We start from the raw sequence: 20,187 nt of genomic DNA on the forward strand, positions 1-20,187 counted from the left end.
GGAGAGTGTGAATCTGCATGGAGAGGGAGTGAAGCCGTGAAGCACTGCCCTGCACACCGTTGTGGTCAGGAGCAAGGTGACACAAGGAAGCAGGCGAGGAGGTTCCCTGAAGAGGTTTCCCACTGCATCCCCTGAAATTTGTCCTACACTCGCCCCAAGGCAGTGTGTCCTACAGTGTCCTGGTTTCGGCTGGGACAGAGATAATTTTCTTCCTAGCAGCTGGTAGAGTGCTGCGGTTGGGCTTCTAGTAGGAGAATAATATTGGTAACACGCTGATGGTTTAGTTGTTGCTAAGTAATGTTCACACTGGTCAAGGACTTTTCAGCTTCTGCCAGCGAGAAGCTGGGAGGGGGCACAGCCGGGACAGCTGACCCAAGCTGGTCAAAGGGCTATTCCATACCATAGGGCGTCATGCGCAGTATAGAAACTGGGGGGAGTTGGCCGGGGGGCAGCGATGGGGACTGGCTGGGCATTGGTCGGCGGGTGGTGAGCAGTTGCATTGTGCATCACTTGTTTTGTACATTCTTTTATCATTATTATTATTATTATTTTCTTTTCCTTTGCTGTCCTATTAAACTGACTTTATCTCAACCCACGGGGTTTGGGTTTTTTTCCCCAATTCTCTCCCCCATCCCACCGGGGGTGGGGGAAGGTGAGTGAGTGGCTGTGTGGTGCTTGGTTGCCAACTGGGGTTAAACCGTGACTTACAGGTGTTCTTATCTTCACATGTTCCAAGTGGTCTCCATGTCTTTGTGGTCTTCATACAGTCTGTGTGGTCTGTAGTCCGTGTAGTCTCAATGTGGTGTCCTCGAGGTTCTCATGCAGTCTATGCAGTCTGTGATTTCCTGTGGTCTCCACATGGCCTGTAAAAGTCCACGTAGCCTAAATTGGTCTCATGTGATCCGTACAGTGCAAGTAATCTCCATACGGTCCCCATGATCCATTTGATACAGCCCCTTCATCCAGGACAGTTCAGATGATTCTGAAGCCAGTCATAGGCAGGAGACCAGACACTACCCCCCTGGGGTCCCTGTCCCTCCCAGCCTTGTCCTTAGTGCTGATGTCCCCCTGTAACCTCTCCCCAAGGAATCTGTGGACACTCACTGGTGTGCTGCCCTGCCTGAAGAGCCAGCACCCTGTAGTGAGATAGTAAGAGACAGGCAGACGGGTGGATGGATGGATGGATGGATGGATGGATGGATGGATGGATGGATGGAAGAGGATCTGTGAGGCCCTGCTCTGAGACAGGTGCCTTCCACAAATGCACATCCTGGTCCCACATCTTCCTGGATGCATGGCCAGCTCCCATGTGTTGCCCCTGGATACGTCTTGGTCCCTCCCCACCCTTGACACACGTATTGTCCCACATTCCCCACCTGGACCCGTGTCCTGGTCGTACCTCACCCCAGAAACCCCTATGGATGGCCATAGGTCCAGCTTTGTGCCCAGTTGAGTCCACAACATGGATCCTTGCTGGCCCCATACCTCACCAGGCGCTCTGTCCCTGACCACGCCTGGGCTCAGGGACTCTGCAGGACAGGGACAGCCCACGTCCTTTGTTCCCCAGTGCCTGTATCCCTGGAGATGCCTTTGTCAGTGCCCTTCAGGTCTTCGTATCCTCCCATTCCCTCTGTCCCCACACAGTTCTTGTGACTGGGGGATGTCCTCGGCTGCCTGTCCATGGGGACATGCCGCATGGGATCTACCAGGTCCACCAGGCAGGGACATCCCTCTAAGAGGTGACCTTTTTGAAGGAGTCAGGTGGGCTCATGGTCACCCAGCGTCTCCTTTTGACCAGGGGCACAGGGAGTTGCAAGAGACCTGCTAAGCCTTCCCTCTCATCAGTCCCACCACAGCCCTTCAACCCATGGCCATGTCCCCATGTCCCCACCACCGCACAGCAATGCCATCCCACAGACATGTCCCAGAGTCCCCCCCCTACCCCATAGCTATGTCCCACAGGTACCCATCACCCCATATACATGCTCCACATCCTCCCTACCCCATTTCTATGTCTCCATGTTCTCCCCATGCCACTGCCATGTCCTCCATGCCCCCACCATACAGCCACATCCCAGTGTCTCCCTGACCCATAGCAACTCCACCCCACAGCTATGTCTCCATGTCACCACATGCCATAGTGATGTGCCCCTGCTCACAGCAATCCCGCCCCATACCTACGTCCCATGTAACTCCATCACCCCATAGCTGTCTATCCATGGCTCCCACCCCATTGCCATGGCCCCACGGCTACCTGCCCCAAAGCCATATCCCCATGGCCCTTGCCCAAATGCCATACCCCAATGGACCCCATCCCACTGCCATGGTCTTGCGGGCCCTGACCCATAGCCATATCCCTATGGCCCCTGCCCCACAGCCACAGCCCCAAGGCCCTTGTCCCATGGCCATGGCTCCATAGCCCCAGCCCCATAGCCATGGTCCCATCGTACTCTGCCCCACAGCCATATTCCCATGTATCTCTGACTCACTGCCATACCCCAGTGGCCCCATCCCTATAGCCATAGCCCCATGCCCCCCCTGCCCCATTGCCATGGTCCCCAACCCATAGCCATACCCACATGGCCCCCCCCATGCCATAGCCATACTCCTGTCGCCTAGCACCCCCCATAGCCACATCCCCATTGCTATGGCCATGGCCTGGTGGTCCTTGCCCCATAGCCACATCCCCATTGCTATGGCCTGGTGGTCCTTGCCCCATAGCCACGTCCCCATTGCTATGGCCATGGCCTGGTGGTCCTTGCCCCATAGCCACGTCCCCATTGCTATGGCCTGGTGGTCCTTGCCCCATAGCCACATCCCCATTGCTATGGCCATGGCATGGTGGTCCTTGCCCCATAGCCACGTCCCCATTGCTATGGCCATGGCCTGGTGGTCCTTGCCCCATAGCCACATCCCCATTGCTATGGCCATGGCCTGGTGGTCCTTGCCCCATAGCCACGTCCCCATTGCTATGGCCATGGCCTGGTGGTCCTTGCCCCATAGCCACATCCCCATTGCTATGGCCATGGCCTGGTGGTCCTTGCCCCATAGCCACATCCCCATTGCTATGGCCATGGCCTGGTGGTCCTTGCCCTATAGCCAGGTCCCCATTGCTATGGCCTGGTGGTCCTTGCCCCATAGCCACATCCCCATTGCTATGGCCATGGCCTGGTGGTCCTTGCCCCATAGCCACATCCCCATTGCTATGGCCATGGCCTGGTGGTCCTTGCCCCATAGCCACATCCCCATTGCTATGGCCTGGTGGTCCTTGCCCCCTAGCCACATCCCCATTGCTATGGCCATGGCCTGGTGGTCCTTGCCCCATAGCCACATCCCCATTGCTATGGCCATGGCCTGGTGGTCCTTGCCCCATAGCCACATCCCCATTGCTATGGCCATGGCCTGGTGGTTCTTGCCCCATAGCCACATCCCCATTGCTATGGCCATGGCCTGGTGGTCCTTGCCCCATAGCCACGTCCCCATTGCTATGGCCTGGTGGTCCTTGCCCCATAGCCACATGCCCATTGCTATGGCCATGGCCTGGTGGTCCTTGCCCCATAGCCACGTCCCCATTGCTATGGCCTGGTGGTCCTTGCCCCATAGCCACATCCCCATTGCTATGGCCATGGCCTGGTGGTCCTTGCCCCATAGCCACGTCCCCATTGCTATGGCCATGGCCTGGTGGTCCTTGCCCCATAGCCACATCCCCATTGCTATGGCCATGGCCTGGTGGTCCTTGCCCCATAGCCACGTCCCCATTGCTATGGCCATGGCCTGGTGGTCCTTGCCCCATAGCCACATCCCCATTGCTATGGCCATGGCCTGGTGGTCCTTGCCCCATAGCCACATCCCCATTGCTATGGCCATGGCCTGGTGGTCCTTGCCCCCTAGCCACATCCCCATTGCTATGGCCATGGCCTGGTGGTCCTTGCCCCATAGCCACGTCCCCATGTATCCCCGTACCACTGCCAAACCCCCACGGCCCCATAGCCGTATCCCCAAGTCCCTGCCCCACAGCCACAGCCTCAGCCCCCCCCCCCCCGATCCATCGCTGTACCCGCCTGGCCTCCGCCTCCCGCCCCCCGCCCCCCGCCCCCGCTGCCGGTTTTGGGTCGAGGCAGAGCGGGAGGCGGGTGCGGCGGGGAAACGAAACCGGCGGCGGCGGGCGGGGCCGGGGCCCCGGGCTGGAGGGACCCGCGCGTTCCCCTGCAGCGGCCGTCATGGCCCTGAGGCAGCCGGACGCGTGAGCGGGGCTGGGGGGCACGGGGGCGTTCCGGGGGCGGCTGGAGGGTTCCGGCGCTCGCTGGGGGCTGCTGGTGGGACTGGGGGCGCCGGGGTTAGCGGGGAGACCGGACGGGTTACCGAGGGAGTGGGGATTATGGAGGGCTCCGGGCTTGCGGGGGACACGGGGATGTTTCAGGGTTGCTGGAGGATCCCCGGAAGAGATGGGGGCCTGGGGAGGTGGGGGCGTCTTGGAGGCGGCTGTTTCGGTGGGTCCCGGGAGGAGACGGGGCCCTTGACCCCCCCAAAGAGGGGGACATCCTGGGGGATCCGAGGAGGACATGGGGGTCCTGGTTACCCATGGAGGCCAGCACCCCCCACCGCCGCCCCTTCTCTCTGGTTTGCAGGGAGGCTTTCTGCCAGCGGGCACCCATCTTCCTTGACTACCTGCACAGCATCCTGCAGAAGTACCCCGACGGGGGGCAGATCCTCAAGGTGAGACCCCCAGGGAACCCAGCCATCCGGGCTCTCCGGCCCAGCTGGGCAGACAGAGCGTGGGCAGCTGTGGGGGGTGACGGTCCTTGCCCAGCACCAGCCCCTGGTCCTTGCTGGCCAGCTGGGAGAGCGGGTCGGTGCTTTTCTCTGGGGGCGGGGGGGTCCAGGTGTCCAGGCACTGATCCCTGAACCCAGGAGCTGGTGCAGAATGCGGACGACGCCGGCGCTAACGAAGTTGTGTTTGTGTCTGACGAGCGGCAGTTCGATGTCACCGTCGGGGGGCTGGAGGGCACCCAGGGTGAGAGGCACTATGGGCGCTAGGAGAGTCTGGATGAGGGGCAGGGTGGCACTGGCAGGTACTGGGAGGGATTGGGGGATACTGGTGAAGAATTGAAGAGGCATCAGAGTGGACTGGGAGAACTGGAACCAATGAGGTGTTCTGGGATGTCACTGAGGGTACTGGGAGGACTCAGTGGTACTGGGGGCACTGGGGAGGATTTTTGTGGGACTGGAGGGGGGACTGAGTTTGTGGGGACACTTGAGTGTGGGTTGCAATCCCCCCTACATGTCCCAAGTCTCCCCTCACCCATGATCCTGACCCCCCAGGCCCAGCCCTCCTGGCCTACAATGACGCCCTGATGTCCCCCCGGGACTGGACAGGGCTCCTGCGCCCAGGGGTGTCACACAAGCGGAAGGACCCCAGCACTGTGGGGCGCTTCGGCCTGGGCTTCACCTCTGTCTACCACCTCACGGGTGAGCGGCACTGCGGGCCTCAACTGGAATTGAACTGGGGACATGGGTTGTACTGGAGGCACTGAACTATGGGTGCTGGGGAGTTCTGGGGGGCACTGAGGGGGTGCAAAGTAGAGGGCTGTGTCTCAAGTGAGGAAACTTGGAGCGCCAGGAGGCGGTGGGGAGGCTGGGTGGCAATGGAGGGCAGGGCTGCAGGGGCAAACTGGAGAAGGACTGATGAATTGGAATTAAGCTTGGGATCACGGGATGCACTGGGGGGTTGAACTTGAAGGCACTGGGTGGGCACTTGGGGCATGGATAGGTTGGGACAATCTGGGGAGGCAGTGGTGTCCATGCCATCCCGGTGGCCTAATGGTTCGCATGTCCCCAGATCTGCCAGGTGTACTGAGCCCGCCATCCTTGGGGGTGCTGGACCCCGAATGCCAGGTGCTGCCAGGTGCCGGTGCCCGCTGGGACGTCTCTGCAGCCCAGGACCTTCCTGGCCTTTTCGAGCCCTTCTGGGCTGGGCTGGAAGCTGTGGGACAGCACCGTGGCTCTGCCCAGGGCACCCTCTTCCGCTTCCCCCTCCGCCAGCAGCCCTCGGGAATCGCTACAGGGGTCTCGAATCCTGAGCGTCTCCGTAGCCTTCTCCAGACCTTCCTCACTGAGGCCCCTCTTGCCCTTCTCTTCCTCCGCCATGTCCGCCGCGTGGCCCTGTACCGCGTGGCCCCTGATGGGGTCCAGACCCTCATGGGGACCCTTGTGGCATCCTCTCAGCCTCTCCCTGTCCCAGGGCCATCAGGGGATGAGGGGCTGAGCCTGGCATGGTGCCTGGTGGCCCTGCACGGGGATGGGGTGGGGGAAGGGACTGAATGGCTGGTGGCCACGGGCAGGGCCACGGAGGGGCCAGCAGTGGCGCTAGGCGCAGGGCTGGGGTGCTGCCCCGAGCTGAGCCTGGCACACCCCCTCCGTGGGCCCTGCCGAGGGCGGCTGTGCTGCTTCCTACCCCTGCCAGCCACAGACGAGACGGCCACAGGGCTGCCCGTCCACGCCAGCGCCCCCTTTGCCCTCTCCGACGACCGCCGCCACCTCCGCTGGCCCGAGGAGGGTGATGAGGGTGAGGAAGATGCCCGCTGGAACGTCCTGCTGCTCCTTGGCCTCCTGCCGCGGGTCTACAGCCACATGGCTGCCGTGGCCACAGCTCTGCCTGGCGCAGACGCCTACAGCATCTGGCCAGACCCCGAGCGCATGCCAAGCTGTGGCCGCATCCGCAGTTTGGTGACCCACGTCTGCCGGGAGCTGGCAGCTGCCCGCACCCTGGTGCCAGCCACGGAGGGGGCTGCAGGGCGGCTGCGGGCCTCTGAGGCTGTGCTGCTGCCAGAGGCCACAGGAGACATGGCCGCACGGCGGGTGGTGCAGGCCTTGCTGGTGGCAGCCGGGGAGCCAGTGGCTGAGGTCCCAGCCCATGTCCGGAGGGCTCTGGCTTTGGGGATGGCGGAGGGTGTGCGGGAGGCCACGGCGGGCCATGTGCGGGAGGTGCTGCGGCACCATGGGGCCATAGGCCTCCCGGCCGCCGACCGGCTCTCCCTGCTGCACTACGTGGCCGGGGATGGGTGCCATGCTGAGCTGCAGGGTCTGCCTCTCCTGCCTTGCGCTGATGGGACCTTCGTGGCCTTTGGGACTGCGTCAGCCGTTGTCTACGTGGACACATCTGACTGCCCCAGGTGAGCCCATGGCCCCAGGCAGCCCCATTCCCTGCGGGAGTGGGCAGGTGAGCTGGTTGCCCAGGGTGCAGCTCCCATTCTTGAGCTGAAAGGGGGGGCCAGGGTTGAACCTGGACATTTGGGCTCCCCTCCCCCAGTCTCCCCAAGTGGGAGCTGGCCCGGTGTCCAGGAAGCTGCCTGCCCCCCGCTACCCCTCTAGTCCCCCAGCACCTCCATTTGTCCCCACAGGGAGCTCCTGCCTGGCCTGGCCGGGTCCTTCCTGCCCCCGGACCTGGAGCCAGCCTTGGACAGCCTCCTGCGAGACATTGCCAAGTTGGGTAAGAGACGAGGGGTCCCTGGGCCACCTTTGGGTCCCCTGATCTCCCTCTAAACTCCAACGTCCCTAGGCACCCTTGTACACCCTTGGGCTCCTCTGCAGCCCCAATGTCCCCCTGTACCATGCTGATACCCCCTGTACACACCTGGGGTCCCTGATCCCTGTCTGAGGCCATTCTCTGGGCTTCCCCCATCCATTCAACAGCACTGTAGATCCCAAGTCTCACTGTCTCTCTCCGGTTTGGGGTATGTTATCTGAGCCCGGGGCCACTTCTCCTATCCTGCATCTCCCTGTGTCTCTGGGGACTCCCCTGTCCTGGCTGTTTTTCCCACATTCCCCCATCCCTTCTGTGCTCCCTCGGATCCTGGGTCTCCCTGTGTTCCCCATCTGAGGACTTCTGTGCCCCCCAATACTGGTCCCCCTGACACCTCTTTCCCTCTCAGATCTCCTCTATCCCCACCAATCTGGGGTTCCCCTGTTCCTTCTATTCAGGGTATCCACTGTTCCTCCAAAGTCCAGGTCCTCCCATCCCCAGTATGGGGACCCCCCATCCCCTGCAGGTCTCAGATTCTTTCCCCCACATCCTGGGTCCCCCTGCCAGGTCCCACGTACTCCTCGTTCAGCCTCTGCCTCCCGCACACAGGTCTCTTCCCCAACCTGGTTCTGCTGGACCCAGCTGTGACTGTCCAGACCCTACGCTTGGCTCTGCCCCCCACCTGGACGTCCCACTCTTCAACCACAGTGACCTGGTGCCCAGCCCAAGGCCCCCCCCAGCCCCCAACCTCCTGGTTCCCAGCCCTGTGGCAATTCCTGGCCCACCACGTGGAAGACCTGGGCCCTCTGGAGGGGCTCCCTCTCATCCCCCTGTCCCCACTGGGTGCCCCAAGCATCCGTCTGGCTCCACTGATACCCCAGTCCAGTCTTATCTTCCAGGCATGGGAGGACCAGTGCCTGCCACCTGCTGTGGCCTCTGTCCTGGAGGTCCTGGGTTGCCCAGTGGTGCCGCCGGGCGCGTGGCACCGCTCTCTGTCCCGCTATGTCCTGCCTCCATGCCCCCTCAATGCCCTGAGGGCCCTGGGCAGGCGGGGGACTGCAATTGTGGCCTCCCACCTGGCCTCACTGCCTGCTGCAGATGTGGTCACCCTCCGGCTCTACCTGGCAGACATCCCATCCCTCACAAAGCAGGACAGGGCCACACTGGCTGCTCTGCCCCTCTTCATCCCACTGCCCTGCTTGGCCACCCCAAAGCCCACGGAGCTGGTACCGGCTGGTGCCACCCCAGCACTGGAGCCAGAGCTGGAGCTGCCCAGAGATGTGGTGCTGCCGGAGGCCGTGTTGCAGTGCCGGGATGAAGTTGACCGGCGGCTCCTGGGGAGGCTTGAGAGGTCCCTCATCAGTGCAGCCCACGTAGCGCTGGAGGCCGTCAGAGCTGTGGACCGGGGCGCCTACGCAGGGCGGGCGGCCGAGACACAGGCTCTGCTGCTTTGGGTGCTGCAGCACGGAGACATCCTCTTTGCACAGAGCCCCTCGCTCCAGCAGGCCTGCAGCAGGCTGGCCTTCCTGGAGACCCCCAACGGCCCTGCATGCCCGCGAGACCTCTACGACCCCTGCGAGAGCACCTTGCAGGCACTGCTGGGCCCTGAGCGCTTTCCTCCTGCCGCCTTCCGCAGTCCGCCTGTTCTCCGTGCCTTGAGAGCCCTGGGCTTGCGGCATGGTGAGGGGTGCCTGGTGCCTTCAGACATCCTAGAGGCTGCAGCAAGGGTGAGTCAGGGTGACGCAGCAGCTCTGGACAGGGCTCAGGCACTGATGAAGGTCTGCAACTGCCCCAACGTACTGGCTGGCTTCAGCGCTGCAAAGTTAAGGCAGCTCGAAGCCCTGCCATGGGTGCCTCGTTCCAAGTGCACTGGAAAGCCTGGGCAGCCCTTCCTGTCCCCCAGGGAGCTGCGGTCCACCCAGTACCAGCCCCTGGTGGGGCTTGCCATGCACCTGACTGACGCCTTTGTGCCAGAGGCAGAGAAGATCCTGGGGCTGAGCCAAACCCCACCGCCAGAGAGAGTGTGGGAGCAGCTGAGACAGCTGGCAGCGTGCAGGGACATGGGTGAGGTAGGTCCCGCACTCCGGCCTGTCTACCAGCACATGCAGGAAAACTTGAAGACCTTTGGGGCTGCCCCAGACGACGCTGTGGTGTGGACCGGGGCTGGGTTTGTCCTGCCACGTGATGCCGTGCTGGGCTATCCTGAGGAGCTGGAGCTGGGGATGCTGGTGCCCAGGGTGCCCCCTGACTTCCTGCCCTACAGCTGCCTCTTCAGGGCTTGGGGGGTGGAGGCAAGGGTGAGTGAGGAGAGGGCGATTGCAGCCCTGCGCTGCCTGGGGCAGGACATAGACACACGCAGCTCCAGAGCTGGCACTGCAGCAGAGTTGGAGGTGGCTGTAGCTGTCCTGGAGTGGCTTAAGAGCCGGGGTCACCAGGGCGAGGGCACGGTGCCGGTTCCTGTGAGGATTCTGGATGGCTCGGGCTTTGCCCTCCGCCCAGCTGCCTCTACTGTGTACCTGGACATGGAGCTGGAGGCAGAGGAGGACGTTCAGGAGGTGGTGCATGAGGCAGTGCCATCCAGCACAGCCATATTCCTTGGCACGGAGCTGCTCAGTACACGGGTGCTGGGGCCGGAGCCGTTCACGGTCTGTGGCCCCTCGGAGCCCATCACCTTACGGCTTCGCAACATCCTCCGGGAGTACGGCGAGGAGGGCGACCTCTTCACAGAGATCGTTCAGAATGCAGAGGATGCTGGAGCTACTGTGTGCCGCTTCCTCCTGGACCTCCGACACTGCAGAAAGGCCACCTCTGGGCTGCTAGACCCCGGCATGGCTACCTGCCATGGCCCAGCCCTCTGGGCCTACAACAATGCCCTGTTCATGGAGGATGACTTCCGTAACATCACACGGGTTGGGGCTGCTACGAAGGAGGGCCAGGCAGGCCAGATCGGGCGCTTTGGGCTGGGCTTCAGCTCTGTCTACCGTGTCACAGACGTGCCGGCAGTGCTGAGTGGGGAGACACTGCTCATCTTTGATCCCAATGGCACCCACCTGGGCAAGCACATCCCCAGGGCTGGCTGCCCTGGCATCCGCCTGGACTTCTCCAGCCGACCACGCATCCTCCGTGCCTTTGCTGAGCAGTTCTCGCCCTACCATGGTGTCTTTGGGTGCCGCCTGCCTGAGCCAGGACCCTTTCCAGGGAGCCTTTTCCGCCTGCCTTTTCGCACTGAAGAGGAAGCTGAGACATCACAGATTTGCTCAGAGGCCTTTGGTACAGAGCGCATCCAGTCCCTTGGCACCACCTTCCTTGGCTCTAACCGGCTCCTGCTGCTCTTCCTGCGGAGGGTGAGTGAGATATCCCTGGAGATGCTGCCGGACATGGCCACCTCTGTGGAGGATACCATGCCTCTGGCCATGCTGCGGCGAAAGCAGATCCGAGACTTGGGGGCCCCTGGGGACCCCCCAAGCTGGGCAGCCATCGAGCAGCTCACAGCCTGCGAGGAGGCATCCAAGACCACGTGGCACTACCTAGTTTTGGTGTGTCAGGGTGATGGCGAGTTGCTGGAACTGTTTCACCGGAACACCCAGGCAGGGCTCCATCCTCTGCCTCCCATGGCTGGTGTGGCCCTTCCCCTTGCCCTTACTGCAGATGGCAAGTGGGTGCCACGTCTGGGTGCTGAGGAGGGGCAAGTCTTCTGCCACCTTCCCATGCCAATCACCTCAGGGCTGCCAATCCATGTGCATGGGGCCTTCAGCATCCTCTCAAACCGCAAGGGGCTGTGGAACACGGCGGAGCGGGGTGAGTGGAACCGCGTGCTGCTCCGCAATGCCGTGCCAGTTGCCTGGCTCCGGGCGCTGGACCACCTCCGCACCATGCATGAGGCAGGTGAGTTGAAGAGCTATGAATATCATGTCTTCTGGCCGGACACTAACACTGCCCGTTACCCCTTTACAGAGGCTGTGACTGGTTTCTACCAGGCTGTGGCAGCCAGGAATGGTCCCAGGCTCTTTTCTGATGGCTGCTCATGGTGCTCACTGCGGGATGCCCGCTTCCTGCACCAGGCTGTGGTCAGACACCCCAAACTGGGTGCCGTGGCGAAGCGTGTCTTTGCCACCACCCTACCCCATCCCCTGTTAGCTGTGGCCTTGCCAGAGCAGGTGCAGAGGGGCCTTGGGAAGGCAGTGGATGCTGGCACCTATGACTGGCCCCGCTTTTACTGCGAGCTTGTGCTTCCCAACTTGGAAGACCTGTCTGTTGTTGACCGGGACCCACTGCTTCTCCATGCACTGGATATGTCCCATGGTGATGTGGACAAAGTGCTGCAGACAGTGCCCTGCATTCCTGCCACCCCTCATGGCCACCTGCAGCTCATCAATTGCCTGGTGCATCCCAGAGGCCGCACTGCCTCTTTATATGACCCTAAGGACGGGTGCTTCCCCACCGGGGATGCCTTCCTTTCCCCAGAAAGACTAAGCCAACTGGAGAGGCTGGGCATGATTAAGGACACAATGACCATGCCAGAGCTGCTGGAGCGGGCAAAGACAGTGCAGCTTATCTGGACTGAGGACCGTGCCCAGGCCTGCCGGAGGGCTGCCTGCATCCTTGAGCTGCTTCGGGATGCAGTGGAGGAGAGGGTGAACAACATCATGCAGGCAGCTTTCCAGACTGTGCCCTTTCTCCCTGGTACACTGCCCACTGGCGAACATGTGCTGTTGCCAGCTGCCCAGCTCTACCATCACCTCCATGCACCACTAGTGGGACTCATCCACCCTATCTTGGCTCCTAACTTGCTGGGAGAAAACTTCAGCCTCCCCAAGGAGGTTGCATCCTTCTTGGGGCTGGACCGGCAGCTGCCAGCAGCTACAGTCCTTGAGCAGCTGCAGGCACTGAGCTGTAGCTCCAATGCTCTACCTTTGGAGAACCTGCAGGACAGCACCCAATGCTGCTACAAGTACCTGCACATGCTGCTCCAGAGAGATCACTCCATCTGGGGTGAGGTGGCTTCTACAGTGGCCCAAGGGGAGCCCTTCATCTTGGTGGGCTCCCGCTTTGTGCCAGTCACAGCTGTGGCTGAGATGTTGTCATTTGAGGCTGTCCCATATCTTCACCAGCTCCCAGAGCAGTACCAGCCCTACAGCCAGCTCTGGAAGTGTGTGGGGCTGCGCCAGACATTCACCTGGGATGATTATGCCCAAGTCCTCTGCATCCTGGCAGAGATGCATGCTGGAGAGCCACTGCCTGCCACAGAGCTGGCTCTGGCTTTGCGGCTGGTGTCTTGTGGCTTGATGGCAGATGACGAAAAGCCAGATGCCTATCAGACCCAGCAACTCTTTCTGCCTGACCAGGAGGGCATTTTGCGTCCACGGGACAAGCTCCACTTCAATGATACACCATGGATGCCAGTGGACAAAGATGTCCTGCTGTGCCATGAAGACCTGTCCCGAGTCACAGCCCTGCGCTGTGGGGTGCCTACCACACGCCACCGGGCACTGGAGAAGAGCCGACTGCTCAGTGCAGATCTGAGTCTCTGGGCACAACCATTTGGTGCCTGTGAAGACTTGCCTACACGGCTGAAGAACATCTTGGGTGAGTACCAAGTACCCGTTCGTGATATGGTGAAAGAGTTGCTCCAGAATGCGGATGATGCTGGTGCAGGGCTTGTGCACTTCGTGTGGGACCGCCGGCAGCACCCAGTGAATGCCACTTTCAGTGAGAACTGGAAATTCCTGCAGGGCCCTGCCCTCTGCATCTACAATGACAGACCCTTCCAGCAGCAGGACATTGAAGGCATTCAGCGTCTGGGGGTAGGTGGCAAGCAAGGCCGGCAGGATGTCACAGGCAAATATGGCCTTGGCTTCAACACTGTCTTCCACTTTACTGACTGCCCAGCCTTCCTTACTGGAGACAGTGCCCTGTGTGTCTTTGATCCTCATCTCTACTACATGCCTGGAGCCACAGCTGAGCGTCCTGGTGGGATGTTCGCTGTCAACCCTGAATTCAAGAGGACCTTTCCAGACATTTATGGCACCTTCCTACCTTCCCTCTTCAAACTGGACCAGGGTGTCCTTTTCCGGCTGCCCCTCCGCACTGCATCTGGGGCTGCCATCACCAAGGTGTCTGGCATAGTTGTGCGGGACCAAGACCTCATGGCCATGGAGACAGCACTGGCTGATGAAGGTGAGGGCTTGGTGCTCTTCCTCCGACACGTCCGCACCGTGGTCTTCTCTGAGATTCCCCCTGACGGGGAGCAGATGTTGGAGAGGCTGCGGGTGGCCACAGAGCTGACAGATGGTGATGCAGAGCTGAGACAGGATTTTCAAGCGAGATTGAGCCAAGCCATGGGTGAGAACAGCCCCACCTCTGTCTCCTATATCATGACAGTCAAAACCAGCAAGGCCAGGGCCAGCACTGTGTGGAGGGTGATCTCCCAAGTTGGGGTGCAGGAGGGGGCTGAGGAGTCTCCGGTGCTTGGGCGGCTGCCCTATGGGGCTGTGGCTGCCTGCCTGAAGCCATTGGGCTTGAATAAAGTCATGGGCAAAGCTTTCTGCACCCTCCCACTGCCGCTGACCACAGGGCTGCCTGTGCACATCAATGCTAACTTCTCTGTGGATGCAGCCAGACGCGATCTCCGCCAGGACCCAGGCAGCACAGAGGCAGCCTGGAATCGCTTCTTGCTCCGGCACTTGGTGACTCCACTATACTGTGCCTTTCTCATCAGGCAGTGGAAAGCCCTGGGGCCTGAAGGGCTCCAGTTCAAGTCCCTGGAGGTCTGCAAAGAGCGCCTGGCCTCCCACTACCTCCGGTTCTTCCCTGCTGTGAGACAGGTGCTACCTATCTTTCAGGATGTGGTGAGGGATGTCTATAGGCACATCAGTCACGCACGCCTGCCCCTGGTGCCTGTGTACCACATGAAGTCCCCTGGCAGCATGGTGACAATGACCTGGGCATGTCCAGGTGGTGGGGATGTGCTAACAGAGCCATACTTCCTCAAGGTGATGCCTGAGACAGCTCTTCAGGAAGTGCTGCAGCGCCTGAACATGAAGTTGGTGCCAGCATTCAACCACCTGCAGCAGATCTATAAGGAGTTCAATGAAGCCCGTGTGAAGGCTGTTGCCTTGCAGCCACCCTCTCTCCGGTGCTTCCTCAAGGCCCTGGCATTCCCCGTGCGCTGCATGCTGGCTGAGACACCCCTGGGGACCCCGGAGAGCTGCTCCATCCTGCTGAAACACTGCCTGGAGCCCAAGGAAGAACTGGAAGGCCTGCCCTTGCTAGCCACACAAGATGGCTGCCTGAATGCCCTCAGCATCCATCACCCAGTCTTCCACAGCTCCTATGCTGACCTCTTCCCCCACCACCGCCACCGCTTTGCTGATGAGTCAATTTCTGTCTTGACCCTGCCTGACTTTGTGAAGGAGCTTGACCTCCTGGAGGCGACACCACTCATCCAGGAGACACTGGGTCAGCTGAACTGGGCCACAGAGGGGGAGAAGTGGCTCAAGAAGCTGTGGAAGTTCTTCAGCACTGTGGTCAACACGGTGGCGGACATGACGTCATTCATGGATCTTCTCCAGGATGTGGTGGTGCTGCCTGTTCAGGGGGCTGAGACAGGCTTGAAGCGCCTACTGCCACTGTCCTCCCTCCCCAATGTTCTTTTTGACTGTGACACGGACGTGGCCCAGGTGCTGCACAAACTGGGCATCCCTGTGCTCCAGCGGTCCCTGCTGCCTTCTACCTTTGCCTACCGCTTCCTGAAGACAAAGGCACTGCAGGCCACAGAGCCCGGGGCTGTGCTGGCCCAGCTGGCGGCCACCAGAGATGATCTCCGCTGGAGGGACTTAAATGAGCGAGATGTGACACTCCTGCTGTACTTTGTGCAGGGAAAACTGGATTCATTGGCACTGGAGCAGCTCCGGCTCCTGCCTCTCTTCCGGAAGTATGGTGGGGGCTACGTAGCTGTGGCACCTTACCACAAGGTGCTGTTGCTCAGCAGCCAGTTCCCAGAACTGCCCCGGGGTATACAAGCCCTGTACAACCTAGAGAAGGGCACATTGCTGCTCACAGCAGACATGATCCACCAGCACCTGGCCAAAGATTTGCAGTGGGGGCACACAGATGACTGTCAGCTCTTCAAGAATGTGGTGCTGCCCCGGGTGTCCCAGCTCACAGCGCAAGACCTTATGGAAGCTGTGCGCTTGTTCTTCACCCTGCAACACATCTGTCACGTTAAGTTCAAGAAAGATGATGTGGCAGCTTTTCAGACTGTGGCTTTTATACCTGATGCCCATGGTGTGCTGCGCCTGGCCTCCAACTTCTACATCAACACATCCTCCTTCTGCACTCTGCGGCTCCAACACCGTTTTGTGCCTGAGTCTTTCTTTGTGGAGCTAGGTTACGACTGGGAAGCTGCTAAGGACTTTCTGCTTCAGGCAGGTGTCCGCACCAGTCTCTCTGTGGAGGATTTTGTGGCACTGGCCCGGGAAATAGAGCATGAAGCCACTCAGGCTAGGTGCCCCACTGAAGACCTGCTGGCGCGACAGCAGGAGTTGCTCAACCAGCTTGGCACCCTGGACAATCCCTTGTCAGAGGGTTTCCTGCAGCAAATTGCCTCAATCCACTTCCTGCCTCCACTGGACATTCCCTCAAGCTTGATGAACCTCCACCCCCCTTTTGCAGCCTGCACTAAGCCCATAGCCCTGAAGGGCAGCGTTTACCACTGCCAAGAAGATGTGGCTGAGCTCCTGTGGACATCAGCCACCATCCTGCCGAAGTCCTTTGTACTCGAGCAGGACCTCCTGGAGGCCATGGGAGTCCTTGTAGAGATACCCACTGACCTGGTGGTGGCCAACCTGGAGGAGGTGTGCAGGGCAGCCTGCCACACGCCACAGCAGGTGAACACACGGGCCAGCGTGATCCGGAAGGTGTACAACTTCTTGCAGACCCATCTGAAGGAAGTGGACGCAGGGCGCCTCGCTGAGCTGCCTGTGGTGCTGGCCAAGTCAGGGGACATGGCCATGCCATGTCAAGTGGTGACATCACTCCCAGATGAGGCTGACTTTTACCCCTATCTCCTCACACCTGACCCCCATGTGGCTGTCTGTGGAGACCTCCTGCAACACCTTGGGGTGGTCCTGCTCCCCACGCTGACTCACTACAGCCATGTCCTGGCCCAAATCCACCAGGAGAGCCATGTCAGTGGGACCCTCAGTACTAACCAGAAGAAGACAGTCCTGCTGGCCACACGGCACTTCTTCCAGCTGCTACAGGAGGCACAGGAGCCCCCTGATTTCTCCACTGTGTCTGAGCTGTACTTGCTGAGCACTGCTGACTGCCTAGAGTCATCCCACAGGCTATACTTCAATGACTGTGTGTCCTCAAGTACCTCTAGGGCCTTGGGAAAGACCTTTGTGTTTATGGCTGAACTGCCAGGGACCAGGTGTAATGTCTGGTGGCTGCTGCAAAAGCTACCACAGCACCTGCGGCCGCGGGCACTCTCGGAGGTCACAGAGCAACAGCTGGAGGAGGGCAGTCTGCGGCCATGTCGCTATGGTTCTCACTGCCCTGGGCAGAGGCGTCTGCAGACCCTCCTGGTATCACCGTATTTTAGGATGGGGCTGGAGGCCCTGTTCCGGTGGCAGAGCCACAGAGCTATCATGAGAATGGAGGGGGATGGTGGCTTTGCAGTGGAGCAGCTGAAAGTGCAGTGCTGTGAGGACATCCGCACTGTGCTGGTCCACTGTGGTGCAAAGGTGGAGGGCAGCTCCCAGCCACGGGTCATCCATGTGTGCCCGGCTGGTGGTGCCCAGCGGCTCCTCTACATCCAGCATTCAAATATGGTGCTGGACCGGCACCAGCTGAGGGTCCTGGAGACGCTAGCGCAGGAGATCAATATCATCCTGGGTGGACAGCTGGAGGCACCCGCCTTGTCAGTGCTGCGTGAAATGCTGGTCTGCCAGGAGCCACGGGACGTGGCCTTTGTTCTGGAGGAGAATGATGTGGCACTGGTAGGTGCTGCACCAGAGCCAGAGGAGGTCATGGCACCAAAGCTGGAGCCAGAGCTGGAGAAGAGGCTGCAGGAGGAGGCTGTGGCAGAGGGGAAGCCATGGAAGGATTGGCACAGCCTGATGCCAGAGGTGAATGGCGATGTGGATAACAGCCTGGCAACCTTGTGGCAGCTGTGTGCTGTCAAGCAGCCAAAGGTGTTGCGGGACCTCTACCTGCAGTACAACCCTGCGAGCGCTGCCCAGCACCACTGCTGGGGACAGGAAGGCCATGGCTCCTGGTTGTGCAATGAGGAGGCCACAGCCCTGACTCCAACCATCCCAGAGGCCCAGCGGTGGCTGCGGCAGGCCAAGAGTGACCTGCAGGCAGCCCACAATGACATCAGGCGTGGCTGCCCCAACTGGGTCCTCTTCAAGGTGCACCAGGCCCTGGAGAAGGCACTGGTGGCTGCTGTACTTTGCCGTGGTGAGGCCTTTGAGGCCTCAATGGGGCTGGTGGAGCTGGCACAATGGCTGGAGGCGGTGGAGCCAAAGCTGAGGGGCCTGGCAGAGGAGGTAGAGTGGTTGCATGGCTGTGGCATGGATGGCAAGGCTACACAGTACCCAAGTTACCACCGCTTCCCCATCACCCCCAATGAGGCCTTCCACAGTGTGGATGAGGAGGAGGTACTGAAGCGGGTGCAAGGAGTGCTGGGGAGGCTGCAGGACCACGTGGATGGAATGTGAGCGTGTCCCCACAGAGGGGGCACTGGCAGCTGGGCCACAGGACCACCATGGACCCACCAGAGACCCACCGCAGACCTGTCATGGACTCACCATGGACCTGCCACAGGCAATTTCAGACTGTCCAGCCCTGCAGCAGGGCTGGACTAAGGTAGGAGGGGTTTGGGGGCAGATAGGGGGCCTAGGCCACTGAAAGTTATGGGGTAGCATGTGCTGTTGGCATGTCTTGAGAGCGGGGGAAATAAAGTACAATAATAAATGTTGCAGTGCTGGTAGACCCTTCACTAACAGTGTGGTCAGGGGACATGGAGAGGTCATGGGCAACTGGGGGTGTGTGGAAGGTGAAGGTGGCGATGAAGGGGTTTAGAGGACTGTGGTGGGTTGACCTTGCCTAGCCGCCAGGTGCCCACCAAGCCGCTCTATCACTCCCCCTCTTCGACAGGACAGGGGGAGAAAATACGGTGAAAATCTCATGGGTCATGATAAGGACAGGGAGATCACTCACCAATTACTGTCACAGGCAAAACAGACTCGACTTGGGGATATTAGTTTTATCGCCAATTAAACAGAGTAGGATAATGAGAAATAAGAACAAACCTAAAAACACCTTCCTCCCACTCCTCCCTTCTTCCTGGGCTTGACTTCACTCCCAACTCTTCTGCCTCTTACCCCTGAGCGGCACAGGGGGATGGGGAATGTGGGCTGAGGTCAGCTCGTAACACTTCGTGTCTGTCCCTCCTTCCTCCTCATGCTGTTCCCCTGCTCCAGCGTGGGGTCCCTCCCATGGGAGACAGTCCTGCACTAACTTCTCTGATGGGCTGCCGTTCTTCAAGAACTGCCGGCATGGGTCCTTGACATGGGGTACAGTCCTTCAGGAAAGACTGCTCCAGCGTGGGTTCCCTGCGGGGCCACAGGTCCTGCCAGAAGACCTGCTCCTGCGTGGGCTCCTCTCCACAGGCCACAGCCCTTGCCAGGAGCCTGCTCCAGTGTGGGCTCTTCACAGGCTGCAGCTCCCTTCAGGGCATCTCCACCTGCTGTGGTGTGGGGTCCTCCACAGGCTGAAGGTTGGATATCTCTTCCACCGTGGTCCTCCATGGGCTACAGGGCAACAACCTGTGGCACCATGGTCTTCAGCATGCACTGCAGGGAAATCTCCGCTCCGGTGCCTGGAGCACCTCCTCCCCCTCCTTCTTCACTGACCTTGAGGTCTGCAGAGTTGTTGCTCTCACATGTTCTCACTCATCCCTCCCAGCTGCTGTTGCGCAGCAGTTTTTACCCCTTCTTCAATATGTTATCGCAGAGGTGCTATCAACATTGCTGATTGGCTCAGCTTTGGCCAGCAGCAGGTCCATCCTGAAGCCAGCTGCAACTGTCTCTGGCCAACATGGGGCCAGCTTCTGGTGCCTTCTCACAGAAGCCACCCCTGCAGCCCTGCCGCTTCCAAAACATTGCCACGTAAAACGAATACAGGGATAATGAGGTGGTGTCAAGGGGAGCATGGGGGGCTCAGGAGGGTGTGAGGCAGGTGAAACAGCAAGAGGAGCTTGAAGTTTCAACAGGCTTCATTGCCATAGGCCCAGAGGCCATCACCGAAGTCAAAGTTTGATTGTGTTCGCATGTTGAGGTAAAACATCATGATAGGGATCATGGGTCCAGGGCTTGCCAAGCTGCCATGACATCATTTCCAAGTGTTGGGTGGTCCCTGCCATGAAGTCAAAGGGCAGTTCCTGGGGAGGCCAGATCATCTAATTGGGCCAAGACTGCATGACTAGGATGCCATCACTCAGTGCTGAAGGCTCACTGTCAGGCACCCTGACCCTTACCACTTGTAGAAGGTGGAAGCTTATGCACCTTCAAGGCTGGGAAGACTGAGCACATGGCTCCTGTCTCTCTTGTCTGTGGTTCTCCCCTGTGGCGAGCATGGGGTGCAAGAAGGAGATGAAG

The 20,187-nt window shown here is 60.2% G+C and overlaps 1 protein-coding gene across 1 annotated transcript; it reads left to right on the forward strand.

Moving 5' to 3' along the window:
• Window positions 1-5,820: 5,820 nt before the first annotated feature.
• On the forward strand, window positions 5,821-18,470 carry LOC142417130 (sacsin-like). The gene is made up of 3 exons (XM_075517490.1): window positions 5,821-7,172; window positions 7,401-7,489; window positions 8,132-18,470. Exons 1-3 carry the CDS (start codon window positions 5,821-5,823, stop codon window positions 18,244-18,246), a joined length of 11,556 nt encoding a protein of 3,851 aa, XP_075373605.1. The 3' UTR covers window positions 18,247-18,470.
• The last annotated feature ends 1,717 nt before the right edge of the window (window positions 18,471-20,187 follow it).

The sequence above is a fragment of the Mycteria americana genome, chromosome 14 (assembly GCF_035582795.1).
Source record: "Mycteria americana isolate JAX WOST 10 ecotype Jacksonville Zoo and Gardens chromosome 14, USCA_MyAme_1.0, whole genome shotgun sequence".
NCBI classification, from domain to species: Eukaryota; Metazoa; Chordata; class Aves; order Ciconiiformes; family Ciconiidae; genus Mycteria; species Mycteria americana.

Excerpts from the sequence above, each read along its gene's own strand:
- LOC142417130 (XM_075517490.1), top strand. The coding sequence starts at position 5,821 with ATGGTTCGCATGTCCCCAGATCTGCCAGGTGTACTGAGCCCGCCATCC. Across the intron at positions 7,173-7,400 it reads GACACATCTGACTGCCCCAG|GGAGCTCCTGCCTGGCCTGG; the intron begins GTGAGCCCATGG and ends TTGTCCCCACAG. Across the intron at positions 7,490-8,131 it reads GCGAGACATTGCCAAGTTGG|GTCTCTTCCCCAACCTGGTT; the intron begins GTAAGAGACGAG and ends TCCCGCACACAG.